The 23,503-nt window shown below is 37.3% G+C and overlaps 4 protein-coding genes across 19 annotated transcripts in view; 1 reads left to right on the forward strand and 3 right to left on the reverse strand.

Moving 5' to 3' along the window:
* Positions 1-309: 309 nt before the first annotated feature.
* On the reverse strand, positions 310-4,092 carry LOC100141998 (nucleolar transcription factor 1). The gene is made up of 11 exons (XM_001808958.4): positions 3,946-4,092; positions 3,379-3,730; positions 3,199-3,329; positions 2,996-3,151; positions 2,846-2,947; positions 2,678-2,799; positions 2,190-2,628; positions 1,869-2,141; positions 1,619-1,821; positions 1,351-1,570; positions 310-1,304 (listed from the first exon to the last, which is right to left on the reverse strand). The coding sequence occupies exons 2-11, from the start codon at positions 3,716-3,718 to the stop codon at positions 1,209-1,211; spliced, it is 2,082 nt and encodes a 693-aa protein (XP_001809010.1). The 5' UTR covers positions 3,719-3,730; positions 3,946-4,092; the 3' UTR covers positions 310-1,208.
* Positions 4,093-4,294: 202 nt separating this feature from the next.
* On the reverse strand, positions 4,295-8,704 carry Nhe3 (Na[+]/H[+] hydrogen exchanger 3). 2 transcript variants are annotated; one of them, XM_064359491.1, is made up of 13 exons: positions 8,272-8,704; positions 7,929-8,227; positions 7,571-7,860; positions 7,220-7,366; positions 7,044-7,147; positions 6,794-6,996; positions 5,855-5,966; positions 5,654-5,807; positions 5,551-5,599; positions 5,439-5,468; positions 5,102-5,314; positions 4,953-5,048; positions 4,295-4,705 (listed from the first exon to the last, which is right to left on the reverse strand). In XM_064359491.1, exons 1-13 carry the CDS (start codon positions 8,504-8,506, stop codon positions 4,673-4,675), a joined length of 1,965 nt encoding a protein of 654 aa, XP_064215561.1. In that variant the 5' UTR covers positions 8,507-8,704; the 3' UTR covers positions 4,295-4,672. The 2 variants fall into 2 exon arrangements, with proteins under 2 accessions (XP_064215561.1, XP_064215562.1); XM_064359492.1 differs by lacking the exon at positions 5,439-5,468 and having other exon boundaries at positions 8,272-8,698.
* A 764-nt stretch (positions 8,705-9,468) lies between these two features.
* Acadvl (Acyl-CoA dehydrogenase very long chain) lies at positions 9,469-13,733 on the forward strand. The gene is made up of 7 exons (XM_961313.5): positions 9,469-9,784; positions 9,838-10,045; positions 10,094-10,434; positions 12,212-12,782; positions 12,828-13,184; positions 13,231-13,443; positions 13,493-13,733. The coding sequence occupies exons 1-7, from the start codon at positions 9,720-9,722 to the stop codon at positions 13,628-13,630; spliced, it is 1,893 nt and encodes a 630-aa protein (XP_966406.1). The 5' UTR covers positions 9,469-9,719; the 3' UTR covers positions 13,631-13,733.
* Positions 13,734-14,389: 656 nt separating this feature from the next.
* Positions 14,390-23,503, reverse strand: part of mGluR (metabotropic Glutamate Receptor) — a 32,679-nt gene continuing 23,565 nt past the window's right edge. For 13 of the 15 annotated variants that reach the window (XM_015981287.2, XM_015981298.2, XM_015981291.2 and 10 more), the window contains 6 exons: positions 22,838-22,966; positions 20,135-20,734; positions 18,917-19,132; positions 17,167-17,362; positions 15,958-16,092; positions 14,390-15,310 (listed from right to left, as the gene is read on the reverse strand). In XM_015981287.2, coding sequence (XP_015836773.1) covers positions 15,977-16,092; positions 17,167-17,362; positions 18,917-19,132; positions 20,135-20,734; positions 22,838-22,966 — 1,257 coding nt within the window. In that variant the 3' untranslated portion in view covers positions 14,390-15,310; positions 15,958-15,976. The other 2 variants (XM_015981293.2, XM_015981324.2) reach the window with 2 other exon arrangements.

The following is a 23,503-nucleotide window of genomic DNA, read 5'->3' on the forward strand; positions in this document are numbered from 1 at the left end:
GTAACGAAATTGATTCATTTTGGGACCAATCAGGTGTATTCTGTGGTGAACGATTCGACGAAATAAGATATTTGCTGTGCAACTGTTTCGAAGAAAAAACACTGGTTTGGGCATCAAGGGGGCTCCTCAAGGCCCCAGGAGGGGCTGCCGACGAGTGCTGCCACAAGAGGTGCACACCGAGGTTTATCCGGCGGTCGTATTGTGATTAAACAACTGTGAACTCGTTTTTCTATTAAATATATTACTTTGAGCACCATTATTATTTCTTATAGTTAAAGGGAAGTTATTCTAAAGGGAATAATGAAACAATTTTTATAAATATCAAGATTTATTTGCTCTACAAAAACAGGTATATGAATTATAAAAACAGTAACTGAAATTGTCACAGGGTGGCAAAAATAACTAGTGAGTGTTTCAAACCTTTAGCTTATTTCAAGCTGTTATTTTTCTCGGCGTACACAGGAACCTAAATGCGCTGCTTCTAAAGGTTTGAAATGGAATTTAATTTTAACCACTTCTAGAACTCGCCAAATGCAATATTTTTCCGAAATCCGTAATTTTGGAGTCATTTTGTCTCTTAAATTAAAAAATTACATATAGCTCTGGTTTAAATTTAAATATAAAATGATTTCCTAAAACAAACAAATTTCCGGTCTGTGTAATTACTTATTTAGTTTCAGAGCATAACATTTAACTTCCAAACCGTACAACTTTTACAATCCTAATTAAAATAAAACATTCAAATTAAATACAAAATATTTATGTTTGCAGAACTTTCGGACAAAAACCAACTGTTACGAAATGCTTTTTTTTCGTGCAGTGTTGATGGAAAAAGTCGGTAACTATCACTCTCACGAACTACTGTTGATAATTCAAAATTGTAAAAAACAGTTGCATTTGGTTCTGTAAGTGGTTACAATCAATCACTTGTCACAGACTCTAAAAATGAATATAAGAACGTAAGAAAAATTTGTTACTCAAAGCGACGTTTGAAGTGGTCGTGGAGTAATTAATTGTGAATATGATTTTTACATTAGTTATAAGTATTTACAAAACGAATACAGGTATATACAAGTTTTATAAATTGACACGAACCACTACACAAAATAGAACATTTTCACACAACACTACAAATCAATCAATGCCATTCATATGTGAGTCACGTTGCCTAAGGCTTGAAAACAGAAAATTCACATACAAATATAAAGTTAGTCGCTCTCTGAGTCATGCCCCTCATTTTGGCCTTCATCCCCTTCGTCGTCTTCATCCTCCCCGTCAGAACCAGACGAACATTCGGAACTCTCCTGGAAAAATCATCAAACTTAAGTTGCAACACAGAGAAATACTAACGTCATCAGTCTGGGCTTGTTGCTGGCGCGATCGCGAAAACTCCTCCAACTCCTCTTTGCTGAGACTCTTCAAAAACTTCTCAAATTCGACGATGTAGGCTTGCTTCTTCTTCACTAATTCTTCCTCGTATTTGCGTTTTTCCTCCGCGCTGAGCAGCTTCCAAGCCTGGGTCGGGTCATCTTCGCCCTTGTATAACGTGGCGAAATATTTACAAGGTGATCTGAAGCGGAAATTAGTTAATTAACACTCGTTGCTGCACGTTTCTTACATTGGGGGTTGCTCTGGTTCCGCAAATTTAAGCTTCCTAGGCGGGTTTTTGACACTCTTGCGTTTTCTAGGGCTTGTGTCGCTGCTGCGACGGCGGCCGGTGCGGCGACGGTCGCGCTTGGTTTGAGCTAAAATTTTGCGTTGTTCTTCCTCAGGCAACGTCTCCACATACGCCTGGAAGTCTTGCTTGTACTTCGCCATTAGCTGCAATCGAAACATTATTACATCCCCAACAACATCAAAGTACGTACTGTGACGACTTGGTCTCGGTACGCGTTTTGCTCCTCCTCCGTGCAATTCTTCCACTTATTCGCGATATAATTCATCCGGTCCTTCGGATTCACAGATTTGATTTGCTCACTTTGGAGCATCACTCGGGAGAAGAGGGCGTACGCCGAGTTTGGCGGTTTCGCGGGTTTTCCCTGCGCCCTCTCTTTCGACACTTTTTCCCGCTTCGTGAGTATGGACCTGAACTTGTTGGGTTTGTAATCCGGGTTCTTCAACTTGTACGCATTGACTTCCTCCTAAAAGCCAATCAAAGAATAAAACTGCAGCAGACGTGAGCACCGTACTTGATATCTAGTCATGTCTTGTTCGGCTAAGTTAATCCAAACCACCTTCTTCTTGTCCGACATTTGCTTATACTGCGCTTTGCACTTTTCTCTAAAAGCTTGTTTGTCAGTCCCTGGCTCCATGTTTTTCAATTCGGAGGCGTAATATAGCCCAAAAGGAGTTTGACATTTTTTTGGCGGTCGGTTACTTTTGTCAACTGGCCGGCCTGGCCGTCTCGGTTTCACCGCTTTCGGTTTTTCTTTTGCAACTTTTGGCGGCTTCTCCTTCTCCAGTTTTGGCACCTTCTCTTTCTCTAATTTCACCGGCTTTTCTTTTTCGACTTTCGGGAGTGGCGGCGGCGGCGGTGGTGGTGGCGGCGAAGTTTCAATCTTTGGAGACTTTTCTTTTTCCGCTTTCACATTCAGTCGTTGTGGTGGCACTAATTCGGGATGATTTTCACTGAAAAAATCGTTAAGAAACCAATGGTATTTCAAGTGAGGGTTATTACAAAAATGTTTTTAATTTTTCCACATATTCCTCCCGGTTTGTGGCTGCCAATTTCTCGTACTTTTCCCGCTTTTCCGGTGGAAGGTTTTTATACATCTGACCGACGATTTTACTGAGGTCACTCTGAAACATCCACTTAAGCCCACTCTCAAAGAATTGAAATAATTACCGCATCAAGACCCGGATTTTCACTAAGAATCTGCTCCTTTTTCTTTAAGAAGAATAGCAAGTATGAAGAGAGAGGCCTTCGGGGCATATCTGGATGTCTCCGCTATTAAAAACAATTAAACAAAAAAATTAAACGGTTAGTTATCCTTACAGGTCTGGCAGCAACTTTATGATTAGTTTTCGGAGTTGTAATCCATTCTCTAGCATCATTGATAAGTTCACGTAACAGTCGAAACCGCCGAATCCTTTTCTGCACCTGCAGCCAGGTCTTTCGGCACTGTTCGGAGGTGTAATTATTAAAAGCAATCTAAAATTACCCAATGAGTGAAAATAATTAGCAAAAGTGCAACTGACGTTGTTCCAATTTAGTTTGTCGACACGGGACCTGTAAGATAATGCGTCTTTTTCTGGAATGTTGCTTTCAATCCTGTTGATCAGTTCAACAATGTCAGCGTCTGGCCACGTAATCTCTTCCTTTCTTTTCTCTACCAAAACAATAACAAAATCAACGTGAAGCATAAAACGAAGTGTTACCTCCAGCCTCGCTTTTGATAGTCTTCTGAATGTCACCCTGGTGATTTTCAACAGGTTTGTCGTCACTCTCGCTACTCGACACGCTCTCAAACTTAACTTTTCGCTTTTTGCATTTTTTGGGTTCACTATCACTCTCACTGGTCTTTTTGACTTTCCTGGGCACTTCGTCCAGACCCTCGATCTTCTTTTTTCTCTTGGGGGCCTTGGGGACTGTTGGGACCACGCCGTTTTCGATAATTTCCCTAATTTCGGGCTCGAGAGCGTCATCGGTGTCACTGTTGTTTACATCTGAGAGCAGTTCTTGTTCCTGTTTCGATTTCTTCGAGCGCTTTGAGCCCATGGTCGCTCAGACCTAGTTAATTGGGACGAAGTGTTAGGTTAAGCTTATTTATCCGCCTCACTGTGCGTTGGCGAAATTTGGGTTAAAAACCGATTTTTGATCGTTTATCGATGGGATGTCAACCCAAATATTTAAATTTAGTTGTTTGGGTAACACTCGACTGACATTTGGCGCAAAGGTAACAAAGGAACTTCAATCAATAAAAATAATGTCGCGGTTTTACTGACCTTTAATTCTTGAAACTTTACTTTTCCAATGGTTTTAATAATTTTTCTTTCTTATACAATTATTCTTTACACCCCGCGGCGTCCACACCACAGTTGTTTGTGCATTTTTCTGCTACCAACCGTCAAACTTAGCGAAGTTAATTCCCCAAAGCGGCAAACATGATTCGAAATTCAGTCTTACTGTTGTAAAGTTCAAGGGATAAAAACGCCGTTTTTTTATCTTGACAATAATTTATTGATGAGTACGTTAACAAGTTTAAGTACTAATTTACAATCAGTAAAAATCAAACGTCACAGCCATAATATAATGGTAATATTTCAGCAAAGTGCATGCAATAAAACAAAGACGTCATATTTAGCATTTTAATACAATATATTGGCATACTGATGTAATAAAGCTCTAAATCAATCAAAAACATATTGCAAATTTTTATAGTAGTTGCTACTATTTCAGAAAACAATTATTGCAAACTGTTTAAAATATTCTACTCTTAATAATACTGTCTTCTTATCAATACACAATTTAAAAAATACTGCTAAAACACAATATTAACGTAACACCTGTAAGGAAGCGGATTCAGCGTCGAGGTCAATGTTACACAGTTTCATTCGGAGAAAAAGCGCGTGTATAACTCAAACAGTGCATAATTTTAAAGCTGTATAAATAACGCAATGACTAGACTTAATTCACAACATTTTATATGATCGAGTACAGTTAAAAAAATTCTTAAACTTGATGTCCACTAATAGAATGGATTGGCTGCAAAGTAAAAAGTTGATTAAATTGTGCTATTAATAAGAGAGAACAAACCAAGTGCGCAACAAAAATTTAAAAGGAGAAACAATTCAATAAAGCTAATAACAAATTGTACTAATGTAGCTACTATTTACAGTGGGGCACAACAGAAATAAAACCCATATTTACAAACACAAAGAAATCAATCCCAACTAAACAATAATTTCCTACCTAGCTATCACTTTCAATGCGCTGAATAAAAGGAACTTACTCTATGAGAACTCGCCCTTAGATCACTATTAGTAAAATCATTGTCTTCTATACAAAGGTCAGAGTCTGAGTCTCTGTTTGGTTTATTCTGTCCTTCCTAGAAAGACAGAGCAAAGTCTTACGCAAATTTGGAATTTAGTGAATCTGTACCTGAGTCATTTGCTCAGTTGTTGTAAGCAGTCTGGCAATAGGGTTGCAACAGACTGGTAACGTTTCTAGGAGAGTTGGCCGTGAGTGCGTAAGAAGCGGTTTCATATAGCGTGTGTCAAAGGAGCCCCAAATTCGGGCTAGAACAGCCTTTTCGTTCAATCGTGTCAAGTCGGGCTCGTTAATTTCGCTCCATTCGGTCCTTGGTGTATTGCCCTAAACATCATTTTGTCATTATTTTGTAATAACTGGACGAATAATGTGACTGCAATGTCGTTTTAGCCGTGTTAGAACGAGCCAAAAACATCATTGCGCGGTTTAGTTATGAATAAATACCTACCCCTGACGTACTCTCCATTGAATTGTAAACCTAATAATTAATAATGGGTTAAAAATCGGGGATTGTATGCAAATGACAGTGCAAAAACAAAAACGGTGAAAAAGCTACTCACATTGTGGCCTTGGTGGGACAACGCCTCGGTTTCTTCATCAATGCCGACCCTACATTACATAATAACGTCACAAATAATCAAATCATTGATTAAAATAACTCACGGGATTTGGAACCACTGCAACAGATTCATCGTCGCACCTCCTTGGATAATTACAGTGATTATTACAATTAGTGAAGTTGTAGTTAACATCGCCTGACGGGCTTCCGATACCGTGTTTCGTATTGCTAACGCAAAAGACATAGCCCCTCGCAAACCTACATTACTTTTAGTATTGACAAATAACAATTAGGAAATTTGTTACCGGCAAAAAATAGCATGTGTTGGAAATTCGCCGGGATTTTGGGCTTTCGACCTAAATTCAGTAGGAAAGAGAGAGGGTAGATGTTTGCCGCGCGACCAATAGCAGCGCAAGTCTGACCCAAGTTAAGAAAAAGTTAGTCACTTGAGGCAAAAGGTAAACTGTGGCAAAATTAAGAACATTATTTTGTCGCAAAATCACAAAAATGGATCGAAAATTACATTGTTGCTTTTTTTTTTCATAGTGTTTAAAAAAAACACAAATGTTTAAATTTTTTCACTAAATTAGTTAAAAATGGAGCAATTTTTTATTTTTCCAGAGAATGTTTTTGTGATAAAAATGCTGTTTTTTCTCGTAATTATTGCACGTTTATGTTTTTGAATTATTTCGCTTTTTTTCAATTATTTTTATTTCAAAACCTAGCTTAAAGTAAATAGACTTTACGCTAGAAGTGCCAAAATGGGATCTGTACTCCTTTATGAGATACAGATGTACTCAAAAGCCCGTAAACCTGCTGATCACGTACATTAATAAGTACCGTCTTTCCTAAACGAATAGAGTGGAAAATGTTAGTTCTGAATGAATCGAGCCTTTTCAGGTCAGTTATTTAATTATTTCATAGAATGTTATCAAAAAATACCAAAAAAAAAAATATCAAAGTATTGTTCTTGCTTCAATTTTGTTTCTTATTACTTTTTTTGAAAAAATTTTTGCTGTAATTTTATTTCTTAGTATATTCTTCATTCCATTTAACGACAACAAGAACAATTAACCCGAATTTTATTTTAAAATGTTATTTTTCCTTGAGTTTTGTGTATTTTTTTTTTGTATAATTTTATTTATTACTATATTTTTTCAGCCGCCCGTTTGTTCTAAATACAAAGACACGTAAACATTCAGTGAACATAAAATTTCGTTGTTCTCTTTATCAAAAAAGGATACAAATCCGGTGAGAATGAACAAAGGGTCGAAGTGATGCTTTGGGAAGGTGAACATCGAGACACCAATGTAGGAAAAAATGAAATTTTCGGCTAAAAAATTCAACAATTCGAACATTTGCTTAGTACGAATTCTTGAGTCGTCTGAGAGATTGTTATAGGTGTAATGAGCTTGACAAATGCCACAAAACAGTACAGCGACAACTCCTAAAATATTTTTTTATTTGGTTTCTTACTATATTTTTTATATTAACCTGTTAATTCTGAAGCTTCAGCTATAAGGAAAGTACTGTATGACATTAGGACGAAAAGGGCCGACTCTAGAAGAGGGAAATCCCGAACCCTTGTATATTTCGTCATGTGAAAAATGTTAAGGAATTTTATGTTTTGTTTTGAAGTAAATACACAGAAAGATTATTTGGAAAAGGATATCAATGCTGTGACACATCCCATGACAGCTCCTATCAATAGTGAAAGCATGAAAATGCCGAAAAAATCGCCTACAGCTCTAAAGAAGGCTTTTGTTTCGAAGCCACCCGACCTTGACTGGTATCTCTCTCCATAGTTTTGAATAGAACTAAAACAATGAAATTTAATAGTAAACAAAGAAAATTATAGCCGTAAACAAAGCCGTTAACAACAACAAACACATGGTAGACATAAAAATGAGAGTGAGGTCGTAAAGTTAAAAATAATATGGTGAAAATCGTAATTTTGTTACTTTTTGTGAAATTTTCCCGTGTTTAGTGTTGCTAACTGGCGGAGAGCGTCGTTGTCTTACCCACTGAGGACGATCGCAACAGCGTCGTTTAGGACGCTCTCGCCGAAAACTAAGGCATACAAATTAACATCTACGTGTAGATCATTAAAAATAGCGAGGATTGTCAGTGGGTCAGTAGAAGAAATGAGGGCTCCAAAATACAGAGTATCCAGAAAAGTGATACTGCTGGCTAGCTTTGCAGGCATCAGTTGGACAAAGCCATACATCAATGCTCCTACAATAAAGGACGAAATCGTCGTACCAATTATTGCAAATGTTAGTATTGCGCCCAAGTTACGAAAGAAATATTTCTGAAAAGTCATCCAATTAGTCGTTACACCCGAACCAAGCTAACAAGCAACCGAACAAATCAAATTACCCGCTTTAGGGAATATCCAGCGTGGAAAATGATCGGAGGCAGAATGATATTAAAAAAAATCTCCGGATCGAATGTCGCTTTCAGATCGATTTCGTTCTCCACGGGATCGGCGATCTCGCCCCGAAACATGTACTGAAACGTCTTGTTGGTCTTGATGTAGGGCCCCTTGACAGGGAAGTGCAAAGACACGGTGTCCGGGGGCAAACTCGAGTTGTATTTGGGGTCGTTCGCGAAGACTTGCATGTTCAGCACATGCGACGGACTCCCCGAGTAGCGAATGATCGCCCCGACGATGAGGCCTAAAAGGGCATCTGGCAACTGCTCAAACCGTCCTAAACCTTACCATAGATAACTGCAAGCCCCGTTTCGTGTAAAAAACTAACTCTACGATGCTTGAACAACCAGATTGTAAGTACAGTGAGAATGAGGAGAAACGTGTAAGACAACAAGTTCAAGCTGTCTATCCGGTGGGTGGTTTGGGCCTTCGCATCGAGCTGGATGTCCGAAGCAGCCCCATCACAGTGTAAGACCGCGTAACACAGCAAAAAGGACACTAGCACAATCGCACTTTTGCACATTTTTTACACAAGCGTAAATACGACTATCAAAATTACTACTCAAAAGCGTTTATCAATAATTTTAAATCTATTTGTCATACTGATAATTCATGTTGGCAGTACGAGACGAATGATCTGGAAGTTGTTTATTTTGATAAGACAGATAGGTAATTTCGCGACGTGTGGCTGGCAGGACTGCCGACCTAATTTCGCTTTTACGCTAAAAGCTTGCGCGACTTGCGTCATTTCAAATAATTACATATTATTTCCGAGGTGATAAAAGGAATTTCCACGGCAAATGTTCTGCAATAAAGCGGCTATAATTAATTTATTTTGCCCCCAGAAAGCCAACTGCAACAAAAAGTTCACGCCGCCGTTTGCGAAAACTTGCATCCGTTTGGAAAGTTTACTCTTTCGAAAGATAACACAAAAACTGCGATACTATCTTAACACTTTATCAATGATTATATTGTAATTCATATTTTTTGGAATAATTCTTACTTTTTAAAGCATTTGGTAAAAACGAATTTTTGTGCAATTTGTTTGGAATTTTAACAATTGCTTTTTATCGTGCCTCTGTCTTTCAGTCACAGTATCAGCAAAAAAAATGCACAAACTTGCAAATCATGTTTTGCAACAATTTAAACAAAAATGAATATATAACGTGGTTGCTAGTGTCTGAAGTGTAATTTTACAATTTTAAAGCGATTGTGCATATCAAGATTGATACATATTTTTACATTTATGCAATACATGTGGCACTGTAAAGGTTTTACAGTTGCCATATGACTTTTTTATGTAAATAATTATATAATTATTGTTATCACCGCCGTACATTATGATACGTTGGCGTCGTGACTCATGGGTCTCATGACGGTAATAAGGACAAATGTACCAAAATAGAGCATATGTAGTGTTTTATTGGCAAAAGCAAATTTTTTGAATAAAAAATAAATTTTCTTCTTGGTGGAAAGTGCGAAACCAGGGGTACCAACAGGTCCGGTTGTCGAATTATTTTTAGTCCACCTGTTTGCGTTGAGTATTTTCGGTCCGAAGTCCAAAGTTCTAGTCGAGTGTCTTAATTTTTACTTATTAATTTCCAAATCTTCGTTCATTTCATTGCGTTTGTATCGTGGGCAAGGATCTATTCAATTACATAAAGCACATCCGTGATACATTTTTTTAAGTTCTAAGTTAAGTTTTAGTGGTATTGAGTGATTAATTTGTAGTAATTATGTTGCGAATTGCGAAGTTTTGTATCCAAAATCAAAGCAAAGTCCAAAATGCGGCCCTTACAAGGTAACCGTCTAGCCTAACCTCACTTTTGCCAATTTTAATTTTAAAAATTCTAGATTCATCTCAACCACTGCGGTACAGTGCAAGACTGTGCAAAACACGGACAAGCCGGCCTCACCCCCTGGCGAGAACACCTCCTTCGTTATGAACATCTTCAGGGGGCAAATTGAGGGGCGCCAAGTTTTCCCCTACCCCAATGTCCTAACTGAAGAGCAACGCGATACTCTAAAAATGCTCGTCGACCCAGTTTCAAAATTCTTCGAGGTTCGATTTAAAAAATCAACGATAAAATTTGCTTATTTCATTTGGTAGGAGGTAAACGACCCGGCAAAAAATGACGCTTTGGAGAAGGTCGACGAAACCTCGCTGAAGGGGCTGTGGGAGTTGGGTGCCTTTGGACTGCAAGTCCCTCAAGATCTGGGTGGGTTGGGGCTTACTAATACTCAGTATGCCAGACTGGTTGAAATCGTGGGGGCGTACGATTTGGGGGTGGGGATCACGTTAGGGGCCCACCAGTCCATTGGGTTTAAGGGGATTTTGTTGGTGGGGAACCCTGAACAAAAGGCTAAGTATTTACCAAGGGTCACTTCGGGGGAATTCGCCGCGTTTTGCCTGACTGAACCATCGTCAGGGTCAGACGCCGGTTCAATAAAGTAAGTGGAAAATACTATTTGCCTTATTTTGAACAAAATAGACATGTTTTGCTTGCTCGGGATTATATTTTTAGCCAGTGCCTGTTTATATTTATAATATTTATGTTTACACGCAGTGTGGTTTTAAATTTATCTTTGAAAATTTAAATGACTCGTGCACTCTTATCGCGACGAGTGACCTCTGCATTAAGCAATCATGTTTCGTTCGAAATGTATTTCTAAAAGGCCGTGGTTAGCTTACCTACTTAGAATAGCCGCTTTGTTAGAACCTGATGGTTTTGTTCCCCAGACGTGAATTTTACAAAAATTCTTATTCAAAAAAAAAAACACCAGACTTAGAGCAAAAATTTCAGATGCTAATAAAATGCTAGGTAAATTAATCTGAATGCTAAGTGATAACGTATTTTTAATAATATTTGCGTAGAAATAATAGTAGTACTGCTTATAAAACGCTATACCTCCCTAGGTATTTAACAGCCACTTGCTGAGCTAGATATCTGTTATGCTAGACATGAACTAAAGACAATTTTTGATGTGAAGATCTGATTAAAAACCATTTTTCTAATAAAACTATTTTTTTAACATGGAATGGACAAATGGCGTATTTAGTAGGGGGAAATAAAAAAACAGTAGTCCCTCTTATAATCAGAGGGATTTGCATTGATACATTTTTTTTCTTAAATACTATAAATTATCTTCAGTTATACTTACTGTTACAAAGCGTTTATAATTTTTACCTTGCATTTGTGATTTTTACCCAACAATTATTATTTTCAGCTAGCATTTAATATTTCCCCAAGAATTAGTGGTAGAATTATTGGTAAACCAAATGAAATTAAAAGATTTTTTGGTTTTTATAATCGTCAAAAAAATAACCAAGTGAAAGTATATTTAAAATAGTAATAATTATATGACTGTGATACCGACACGTATACTGGGTGTTCAAAAACTTGCGCACCAACTTAGTGGTACGTTATGGAAAAGAATGTGTAAATTACGGAAAAAATCTTGAAAATAACATATTTTAAAAAATCTGGAGCTGCAAACTTATTTTGTTAACTTCTTCAGTTTTCATTATTTTTTAATGTTTTTATGTTTCACACTAATGAATTGTTCTCTAACGCACTGATGAATAAGTTTATTGACAGTTTCTAGAAGTTTTTTTATTAAAAAAAAAAATTAAATGCATGATAAAATTAAAATTTGTGAATGTGCCAACACTGGGTATTATTTCCTAGGAAACCGTTTTGAAATTAATTTATTTTTATTGTTGATCAAATTCTATTGCAATCACGATTGTTAGATAACGTTGTCACATATCAATTATTTCAAATTAGTTATTTATCCACGTAGCCGGAAAATATTTATTGGTTATTTAGGGTAGGGAGTAATTAAAATTTATATTTTTCGCGAGGTTTCGATTTTTTATTAAACCTTCATCAGGCTGCAATATTAATACGTGTTACTTGAAGTTGACATGGCACAAACAAAACAAAAAATCGAAACGTCGCGAAAAATATAAATTTAAATTTCATTCTGCCCCCATTTTAAACAATAAATCATATTTTTTAAGGGCATAAATGTCATCTCAAAATAATAAAAAAAATAAAAAATAAATAGATTTTTTCTAGAATTTTTACCTTTATAAGTAAACATTTCCCACCAGTATCTTTGATTAGGTGCGCAATCTGTATGTGCGGACGTATAACCAAAATCCTATTTTGGATAACAGTTATATTCGTCCGCACATTTCTAAAAAGATCGCGTTTTTTGGCAGAACTCGCGCCGTATTGTCTCCTGACGGCAAACACTACATCCTCAACGGTTCCAAAATCTGGATAAGTAACGGCGGGTTGGCTGAAATAATGACAGTTTTCGCCCAAACCCCCGTCAACGACCCAAAAACGGGCAAAACCGTTGACAAAGTCACGGCTTTCATCGTCGAACGCTCGTTCGGGGGTGTCACAAACGGGCCCCCGGAGAAGAAAATGGGGATCAAAGCCTCAAACACCGCTGAGGTCTACTACGAAGACGTCAAGGTTCCTGTCGAAAACGTCCTTGGCGGTGTGGGCAACGGGTTTAAAGTGGCAATGAACATTTTGAACAACGGCCGTTTTGGCATGGCTGCTGCCTTGTCCGGGACCATGCGCTCATGCATCAAAAAAGCCGTAGAATTCGCAACGCAAAGAACTCAATTCGGGCAAAGAATCGACTCTTTTGGGGCCATTCAAGAGAAGATCGCCAGAATGGCCATGTTGCAGTACGTGACTGAGAGCATGGCGTACATGATTTCGGGGAACATGGATTCGGGGTCGTCCAGTTACCACCTGGAAGCCGCCATTTCAAAAGTAAAATCACAATTTTGAAAATGCAAATTCTTAATTTTTCTTCAGTGTTTTGCGTCGGAGTCGGCATGGTTCGTGTGCGACGAGGCGATTCAGATCATGGGTGGCATGGGGTTCATGAAGGAGACGGGGCTTGAGCGCGTTTTGAGGGATTTGAGGATTTTCCGAATTTTTGAGGGAACTAACGATATTTTGCGACTTTTCGTTGCCTTGACTGGTATTCAGTACGCAGGGGCGCACCTCAAAGAATTGCAAAATGCGTTCAAAAACCCCGCCGCTAATTTGGGCCTAATCTTTGGGGAGGCCTCAAAGCGGGTCGTAAGGTCTGTAGGTTTGGCGTCGCCGCCTGCCATGGACCACTTGGTGCACAGAGACTTGGGCAATGCTGCGAATTTGCTCGCCAAGGTGATTTTTCGCGATTTGTGTGCCGCTTTTTGATGGTTTTTTGCAGAAAATTGACGCGTTTGGACAAGCTGTCGAAATGGTTTTAATTAAGTATGGGAAGAGTATTGTGAACGAACAATTTGTTTTGAATAGGTTGGCCAATTCGGCTATTGATATTTACACCGGAGCGGTGGTTCTGTCTAGGGCCAGTAATTCACTTAAGGACCATCTAGCCACGGCCCCTCACGAGAAATTAATGACTGAAGCTTGGATATTAGAGGTGCGTATTTTTAATTTTTTTAATTATTTTGATCGTAACTGGCGATTAGGGCTCGGAACGGATCGATAACAACCTGAAAGCCATTGCAACCGGAAGGAATTTGGACAACTTCACGAAGATGAGCAAAATTTCGAAAAATATCTGCGAAGTCGCGGGAGTGGCACAACCCAACCCCTTGAACTTGTAATCTATTTATTTTCTTATTTGTATATTATTGTTATGTATGTCCCGAAGTGACTCTTTTTACAGAATTCTTGTACAAAATCTTTTATAATAAATTTTTACACACATTTGGAGTTTTATTTAGGGCGGGCCTGGGGAAGAAAACACTGGTCATAGGTAACACTTTATTTATCAGTAAACAAAATATCAAAAAAAAAGGGAGTGAATTGACACCAATATAGAAAAAAATGAATTTCAACAATTTGATTTGATTGTCGTTGACTTAAAGGTTATTATAGGAATGCCAAAAAAAGCACAGCGACAAATACTAAAAATTTTTTGTAGGTTACTTAATTAATTTTTTATGAACCTGTTAATTCTAAAGCTTCAGCTATAAAAAATGAACATTAGGACGAAAAAGACTGACTCCAGAAGAGAGAAATCTCGAACCCTTGTCCTTGCATATTTCGTCATGTGAAAGATTTTAACGAGTTTTTTTGTTGTTTTTGCAATAATTACAAAAATATTTATAATTATTATATTTTCAACTGGCGTGTTTAGGGTTCGGGAGGGATCGATAGCAACCTGAAAACCATTCCAACCGAATAATTTCACATAGACGAGCAAAATTTCGAAAAATATTCGCGAAGTCGCAGGAGTGGCACTAAGCCACTCCTTGAGCTTGTCTATTTTTTATTTATTATTCGTGTATAATTTTTTTTGTAATAATTTTTACACACATTTCGCGTTTTATTTGGGGTCTGGGTCTGGGAGGAAAACACTGTTTGTAGGTAACAATTCATTTATTTCGTATTATAGAGCAACAAAAAACTAGGATAAATTGAAATTGTACTTTGTAGGATATCACAATTATTTAATCTACAGTAAAACAAGTTTCGGTATCTAGTACAGGTCACAAAAAATTGGAAACATGCCGTTGTTACGCTTGAAACCGTAAAAAGAGCAACAGTGGTTCGCAACAGGATTTGTGTTTTCTTTTACATTAATACCAGACATTGATAATGTAATTGGATAGCAACCACTGGGCAAATGAGTTTTACATTGAACGGAAATACATTTTAAAGGCTCTAAAAATAAAACCATTTATACACAACAAGAAAATACAGGTTTGATATGTATTTATTATTTTACATTAATGAAGAAACTTTATTTCGGATCTAATTCAGGCGTTGGTTGCGTAATGAGTCATTAGACTCGGGATAAAGTTTCCCCAGCGTTTTTTCTACATTTACCTACATTTAAAATTCCAAACAATTGGCTTATCTCGTATGATCAAAAAGTTTACGTTCCGAAGGGATAAAAACTTTCCGAGCTCAGACGTACAAATTGAAGATAGCAAGACGTCGGCTGAAACTTTTTAATCACACGCTCTAATATCAAAACCAAACAAAATATCACAATAATGTTAGAACATATTCGCTCAGTCAAGAATTTTCCAAACCTAAATTATTCGAAGTTGTCGAAAAAAATCAAATAATTCAATTTACTAAGATTGTCTTTTGAAACGAAAGTCAAACCAGGGTTTGGTCCTAGATATGTACTCTCTACCTTAAAAAAGCACGGTCACTAGCAGCATCTAATAGAGTCGCCTTATATTACAACTTGTTCAACAGATATGGCAATATTTAGAATAAATTATATTGAGTTGGTTAGCGAATGATGTCTTGAGACGAGTGGCAAAAACCTGAAAAGTAGGCGTACTTTGCGTTATTTGAGTGGTTGCACTCAAGTCGTTCACACTAATTATAATTAAATCTAATCTAATATAGAGGAATTCCTATAGTGATGTTTATTCATAGTTGGAGCAACAGTGCAATTTGATGCAAAGTTTCAAGCACACTTAACATTGTGTTCAGTGCTTGTACATAATGTTAATATATCATTTACATGTATGTGAACACCACTTTTGATAATTGAAATGAATCGATTTTGCGGATTCGGAGGTCCTGTTTAAAAATAACGTAATAAAGAGTTCGTGGATGTAGGAGTAAGTGATAAAATTTATTGGTGTCGTTAGTCTGAAAACAGTTTTAATTAATTTAAAGTTAATTAAAGTTATAATTCGCGATAATAACTAGAGCGGAATGAACATATATCAGAGCTGAACAAAAATAAATAGAAATCCTTTTCGGAAGTTCATTCCTATTGTGTCAGGAGATATACGAAAATAATGGATAAATGGGAAAATATGAAAGGGAGAAGTAAAGCTGACATATCGTTTGTAACACGGGGTAAGAACTACTTAAAAATTGATTGCATCGTAAATACATCACCGGTTTTTAATACCAAAGGTTACGCGACTAATTGTTAAACTTTCCCCAATTAAATTACCTTAGTTGGAAGAATCGTATTAGAGCAGAGCCACACTGTCGGATGCAGGTTCAGTAGTCGCAGCTGTACATGAACTTCTTGAAGGAGTGTTGGGGCCCACGCTTTGCATGGGAATGGTTTCACTGGGATCGCCTCCTAGAAGTATTGAAAAAATATTTCCAAAGCCGCAAGGACGCAAACCCACTAACTGGTTCACTTCGGTCATGAATTGTTAATCCCGGCTTTTCTGTCTCACGTTTGAGAATTCAAAATCATACATTTTATGAATTTTTAACAACTGGTTTACGGTATTCCAATTTTTGCTGATAGAATGAACGCTGACAGCCGAAAAAAAACGTAACGGACAAGATTAGCCACGACGGCTTGGCTTTAACTTAAATTATTGATGCGAACTGGATTGTTTCTTGGAAAACTCCTACAAACATAATGCCACGCCGATAGACGTTCAAGTCGATTTGGCTTGATCTCGTGCATTTTCACCCGAACGCGGGGAAATGGGTCAAAAACTACGCAATATGCTCAAAATATTCATAATAAACTGTGCGCTTCAGCAGCGTCAGAAAATTTTTGAAGAGCATTAGTCGCGTAATAACACCAGTTTTTGGCTTATTACCCTCCGGTCGTCCTCAATTGATTTTATTTTCAATGTTTCAAAACCGATTTATTCAAAATTAATTTCATAATTGAATGAAGCCAATTTGTATTAATAATATTTTCATTCCAAATTTCGCCCGTCGCTTGGGAGCTCCTTTCAGAAGGGAAAATAAAATTAAAACATTAAGCCATTTACAATTCTTCACAATGTCATGACCAAATGTCTTGGAAAGTGCAAGTCAATCGTTAGTTCTGGATTTTTGATTAAATTTGTGCGTTTATATTTAAGCAATTGCCTTAAAAATATTTCGGAACCCTTTTACGCTAACGGATTGGTCTTTAGAAGGTGCCGTGACAGATAGGTCAAATCAACGGACCGATCAATAGAAAACAATTCGGTTGAATCAACACGTTCACACTTATCTTATTTCCGGTATCAAATAATTTTTTAAAAAACAGTGCAGCTCTGATTGCAGATTTTCTGTTTTACATACCGGGTGTTTTAAAGTTTTAAGCTCTGTAAATTTTTTGGTTCGAATTTTGAGTTTAGAAGAGGTCCGATCGAAATATGTCGGGCGTAAAGGATGGATTTAGGAAGCTTAGAGTTCCACCAACCTTTATGAGTTGAAGAAGCCGTGTAAGTAGAGGTAGGTCCCGAGTTATACTTCTTGTAAGCTGCGCTGTTCATTGTCAGTTTTCGCACGTTTTTGTCCGGGTGTAGTACTATGATATATACTTTGGGCGAATAGAGACAGACGAGGGCCACTGTTGCGTTCATTGAAGTAGCCACACATAATGTGGTGATTTGGGTCTGGAACAAGACAACGCATGCAGCGAGACTTGTAAAAATCCGGCATATTTGTCGAGAATCCTCTTATCTTTCAAAAGTTATGACATAAACGTTATATTGAATTTTCTTTAATAAAGAGATGTTTTCGTGTAGCGTACGCATTGCAGGTGACACGTTCAAAACTGGGATTCACATAATGCGAATTTTACAAGAATTTGTATTAAACATTTTCGGGGAATTTATTCGATTATGCGAGCCTCGTGAATAAAAAATGAAATCATTTCAATTTCCAACCATCAGATAGTTACAAGTGTTCTCGACTTCGTTTGCTTACCAAATTTATTCTTCTCCCTATCTTACGCAAACATCTTTATTTTATTTAAAATGTAATTATTTTTTAATTCAAACAACTTTTCTTCAGATATTAGGCTTTAACCACTCCTAAATTATACAGCTTCGTTGTAACCGAATTTCGGAACGTCGGTAACCACACTGTTGTTTGCTCAGTGTTAATTGAAATTTTTAAATTGACGACATCCGGAATTGATCTACAACTCAAAATTTATATGAAAAATGGTACTCGGCATCTCCAATCATCTTACAACTCATGCCAAGTCATGCCCAAAATTAATGCGCCGAATTAATATCGAATTTCTATAACGGTTGCGACGCCATATCAAATTCAATAATCCACAAAATTAAGGAATTTTGATCACGAGACATTTCTACCTCCACTCAACCAATATATTTATTACACTTTGACGTAGAAATTATTTTTCAGTCCATGTAATCAATTATACATGCGATCTGGCATTGGTATCTACATTTATTACCTCATGGATAATTTATTTTGTACGACATACTAATTTTCCACCGCTACGTGTAAGTACAATTTTTCGAAAAGTCGGAATTTAAATACAGTTTTTAATTGAAAAACAATTGCGTTTAAATTAATTGTTTTGCATCAAATAAACACATGACATTTGCATTTGTTGTCGTCCAAATTGGGAAATAATTAATGCCGAATTGTGCATTTTATTATGAGGGATTTTCTGAAACCATAAATTTAACGATTTGGTTATGGCTGAAACTCCAGACTTAATAAATGGACTTATGGCTGAATTTAACCGACGTCTTTATTGACACATGATTAATCATAATCATGCAAATAAAACAGACTTTTTCTGGCATCAAATAGAAAGGAAGGAAACCTCCAATTTCTATAATTTTGAGGTTTTAATTCACTTTAAACTCGTTGCTTTCGGATATTGCGTTGACCTAGTTTTGACGAAGCTCTAAAAGGATAACCCATTGTTATTTAATATCATTTTCCTAGATTCATTGAAGGCGGAATTCCTTCCAGTTGCTTATAGTTTATGATTTATATAAATCAAAAGATGTCGTTTGTTTTGAAGCATTTTTGTTAGGGACATCAAAATGTACTAGTCACCATTTTTCACGGGAGATAACCACATTTCTGACTGAATAACGTATGATTAATAACACTGTCCTGCCCAGACAACCTCCCACCCATACAGGGTGTTCCTGCAAAGTTCGCGTTTTAGGTCGGCTTACCTCGTAGGAATTTCCTGTTCCGAAGTAGATCGGGATGAAGGCGAGCCAAATAATGCACGTTGTATACATGGTGAAACCAATAAATTTCGATTCGTTAAAGTTTTCCGGAATTTTTCGGGTTTTCACCGCGTACACGGTGCAAATTGTAATTAGGACCATGTTGTAGAGTTGGGAGAACAAGAACGACATGTCTTGAATTTTACATTTGAGAATGACCTGAAAAGAGATTGGAACTTAGATTTACTTTTCGGACGCTTATATTGAACGAGATTTTGATGGATTTTGCGGAATTCCCACTGAGTTGTTCATATTCGAAGTTATTTGACTGTACTTTTTATTCACTTTTGAGGGATTTTAGATGATAAAAGAAAAGTTGGCTAAGTATTGGACGTGTTGTATGCAAATAAATCGGTTTGCATTCGTCCGAAATAAATCAGAAACAATAAAAACGCGTTTGCCTCAAACTTGCACTCAAGTTTCGCTAAGTAAAAAAGTAAACAGAGCTAATTGCTTGTGTTTAATTCCCCAATGAAAAACTTTCTGGCGTGTCTTAAACCATAAACTCCCGGAATCAACCCATCAAACACCGAACACTTCACACCACATTCTTCCAAGATTACAAAAAGCGCTCCCTAACGTGGTTTGAAGTAAAAACTGAATTCACTTTGCATATTTAATTTAATTTTCTTGTTGTGCTGCTCGAGTTTTGTTACTCGTAAACGATTTAACTTCAAATTCGGAATTTATTGTTTTGGAGGTAAATTGAAATTTTATTGAATATCGGTCAAATGAACGCAAATTTTTAATCGTCACCTTAATTGTATCTGAAACAGCGATCACAAATTGGATCCGCGGGGATTAGCATTGTACTAAGACAGTTAAATTAAATTGCTTAAACTGCATCGGGTCTAGTCGGTGGCTCAGAAAAAATGGAACAGAGAAGATTCTAATTTTAATTAAAAGCCTTCAAGCACGAGATTATAATTCTATGTTCCAAGCGCTAAATTTGGCTTCTAATGATAATAAATTGTAAATCGTGTATAAGCTCCTTACCGAATTTCGCCCCGAATTTGCATGCTTTTTTAATTAGCGATCGCTTTCTTTACGTTTTTCCGTAATACTCACGTAATAATGGCTAAAGGATATTGTGGGAGAGAATTACTTTATTAGAGTTTCATTAGAGGGATGGCAAGTAGGAACAGTCAGGTGTTAACGTACCTGGCTTCGGTGGGGGTAGTAGAACCTGGTGCCGGGCGGCTCGACGATCATCCAGACGAGGGTGAGCAGAATTTGCACGGCTATAAGAGTGCAGGTGATGATTACCTGCGACTTGGGGCTAATATAACTGGGCCTTTGAGCAGATTTGGACGCTGAATCAAATATCCTCGAGATTCGGTTAGTCTTTGTGAGAAGTGCCCCGTAGATTATGGAAAATCCGACGCCCACCCCGAACCTCTGGGTGATGCAGGTCTCGGTGGTGGGCCTCGCCAGCAGGGCAAAAGTGTTCAAATAGCACAGTAATATGCCGAACAGCAACATATAGCTCAACTCCCGGCCAGAAGCGCGCACTAACGGCGTGTCGTTATGTTTTACGAAGAGGGCTATTATCATCAGCGTTACTAATATTCCCAAGCAGGAAAAAGCCGCCGGAACTAGCGCGTACGGGGAATCCCAGCGCATGTACTGGAGTTCCAGCGCGTAGCAGGACAATTTATCCTCGTAAGGCCAATAGCCAGGACCGCAATCCTTACATGTGAATTCGTTGAACACGTATTCGTACTCTTCACATTTGTCGCATATCCAACAACATGTGTCGCCCTGGAACGAAACACAATCACATGGTTAACCCCTATCGCCAAACTTTGATTCGACAGGGAACGTGGTTTGCATGCCAAATGAGGGATTCAACGGCAAATTTCGCAAAAATTTACACGCCGAACGCAATTATTAAAAATATTTTAATAATTCTCTGAATAACCTTTTCCGGCATTTGCAAAAACGTGTAATTCGCGATTGGCATCTGGACCGATTCACCAGACAAAATAAAAACACCTTTTTTTTTTTAGAAAAAAAGCATTTATTTAAAAGATGCACTAGAAAATAAAAAATAATGTTTTATCATAGGAGAATATTTTGCTTACAAATTTGGATTTTCAAATTTATAAATGCTTTGGGTGCTCAATATAAGAAAGTAATTCTGTAATGCCGTATTGTTCTGACTTATGATCGTTCCCAAAGCTTTTATAAATCAATGGGTCAACAGGAACTTTTTCAAATTTGGCTTCAAAAATATGAAACAGACAGACAAACAACAAAGCAAGTTAAATAAAAGCGTTTAAAAAAACAGATTAAACTTATCCTGATTCCCCAATTTCACCTCCGTGTCTGTACTTTATTAAAAATGTTTGCAATTTCTTGCATAAATTATAGCTACCCTTTTTGAAATCCTGCAATTCTTGTTGAAAAATAAGCAAATCGAACAAAATAAACCGAAAATGTAAATTTACACTCCCGGCTATTTCAAAATTGGCCAGATTTCATAAACAAAATAAAGATATTTAAAAAAGCAATAGCATAGTTTTGCATAAGTAAACCGCTGATCTATCTATATTTTTGTATCTACATCAATAATACATATTATACTCGTTGGAAATAATAAAAAAATTAAGCCGGCGCTCATGTGCAAAGCCTAAAGGGCAAAAATAAAATCGATAATTAGTGACTTGGTTCACTATTAAGAAATCGAGATATTTGTTTTCGGAGCTGGGGAGTTGCTGACGTAGGCACTTTGTCGCAAGATGATTCTCTACACTTTTCTTTTACATCTTTTTGCAAGTTTAATTATTTTGCAGCTTTCTGAAATAAATATGACGCTGCGCATTTTTTTCCGTTAGATGACGGTTCGATAAAATACTGTTCTGTTGTAATTTTGGTAGAGATTAGAAGATGTGAATTTTGAGGAGTTTCCTTTTGAGCGTTATTTTTCCGGGTCGTTGGCTGCGCCTGTTGAAGCGGGGTCCCTCAATTATGGTATCAATAAAAAATGTGGTCCGAGTCTTGCATAGTGCATAAGAAACCATACTTTGGGGCTTGGAGAAATGGCTTGAATAATGCACGATTGAGTCTGAAAATCGCTCATGCCACATCTTGCTCATCGGGGAACACGACCAACATTGTGTTCTATGCGAACTTAAATCTCAGGAGATGATAGATGGACAAAGATACACACAGTGTTTTGATTTATCGTGCTTTTGTCTGAATTGTAGAGGGACCGCCAGTTTGGAAAAAATTGTTTTTTGGCAATTTGGGGAGGTAAAAAATCGCGCACTTGTGGCAGTTGATAGGGTCCGACACAAAATGAAATTTTTTGACTTGCTTTGAGCGATTTAACAGTCAGATAACAAATATAAAAGCAAAGAAACAAATGAAAGCCTCTCAAATTCCATTTCACAGAATTTCACTGAAGCATGTATTGGAAATTTTCCGCCGAAAATAAACTTTTACCAATTCCAATTACATCTTAGGCATATGCAAATCGGAAAGTGAAGAGATTTCGTGCGATTGAACGGCTCTCAAGCAGATATTGGCGGATAAGACGAATAATACACACCTTGCCTATTTCACGACACCGCTTGCAAACTTGTGGATATTTAAAATAAAAAATTTCATCAACGCGCAAAACGCCGACTCAATGAGGAACACATGCTTGCTTCCATCACACTTAGCATACGGAGAGATAAGAAACGATGTGGATTTTACACAATGACCTGCAACGCCTGCTGGAAATTGCCCACTAAATCATTGAATCGATAACACGATTATATTAAATCGTCCCGATCTAAGAAATTCCCCAATCAGCAATATCAGCCTTCGAAAAAGTCGGCTGTTGTGGCGCTATTAATACCGCAAATTATTACTTACTTGTTGTTTTTTTATCATTCCGGGCTCACAAGGGAGCGAGCAGGCCGATGTTGGAGGAACAGTTTGGTTGTTGTTCCAAACTAGGTGGTCTAAATTTAATTCAAGTGAGTTAAACCACTTTCCAACTACCTGGAAAAGTACAGCGTGATAGAATTTCATAAAATCAAATCAACCAAACGACCGCAAACCACCCAAAATAAACAGTTTTGTTTCACAAACAGAACAAAATCAAAAACGATTCGGGCAATATTTTATTCATATGGAAAATCCGGAAGTGCAATATTCAAACGTCTAATTTGTTATTCATGTGAGGAAAACAAAAGATTACCATAAAATATATGACGACAGCGAAATAGAATCGATAAAAAATATGTAAACTGGCGTCGCCGTCGCCCCGATTCATACCTCACAAGAACTCTGCGGCTCGGAAACAGGAGTTTTTATTTATTTAAATTACAAGCACTGTAATTTTCTTATTTTCAAACCCGTAATTCGGATTTCGTTGCCAGTCGCCTATTTCTTGCGTGAAGTAACTTTTGTGGCGTCGGTTGGCTTAATGAAGAAGTTAGTGTCTTAATAGTTTTCAATAAAATCTCAAGCTTAATTAACGGCTGAAGTTCTAACTTTCGATTACGGCATGCTTTATTTGCCCAAGCATGCGTTAAC

The sequence above is a fragment of the Tribolium castaneum genome, chromosome 10 (genome assembly GCF_031307605.1).
Source record: "Tribolium castaneum strain GA2 chromosome 10, icTriCast1.1, whole genome shotgun sequence".
NCBI classification, from domain to species: Eukaryota; Metazoa; Arthropoda; class Insecta; order Coleoptera; family Tenebrionidae; genus Tribolium; species Tribolium castaneum.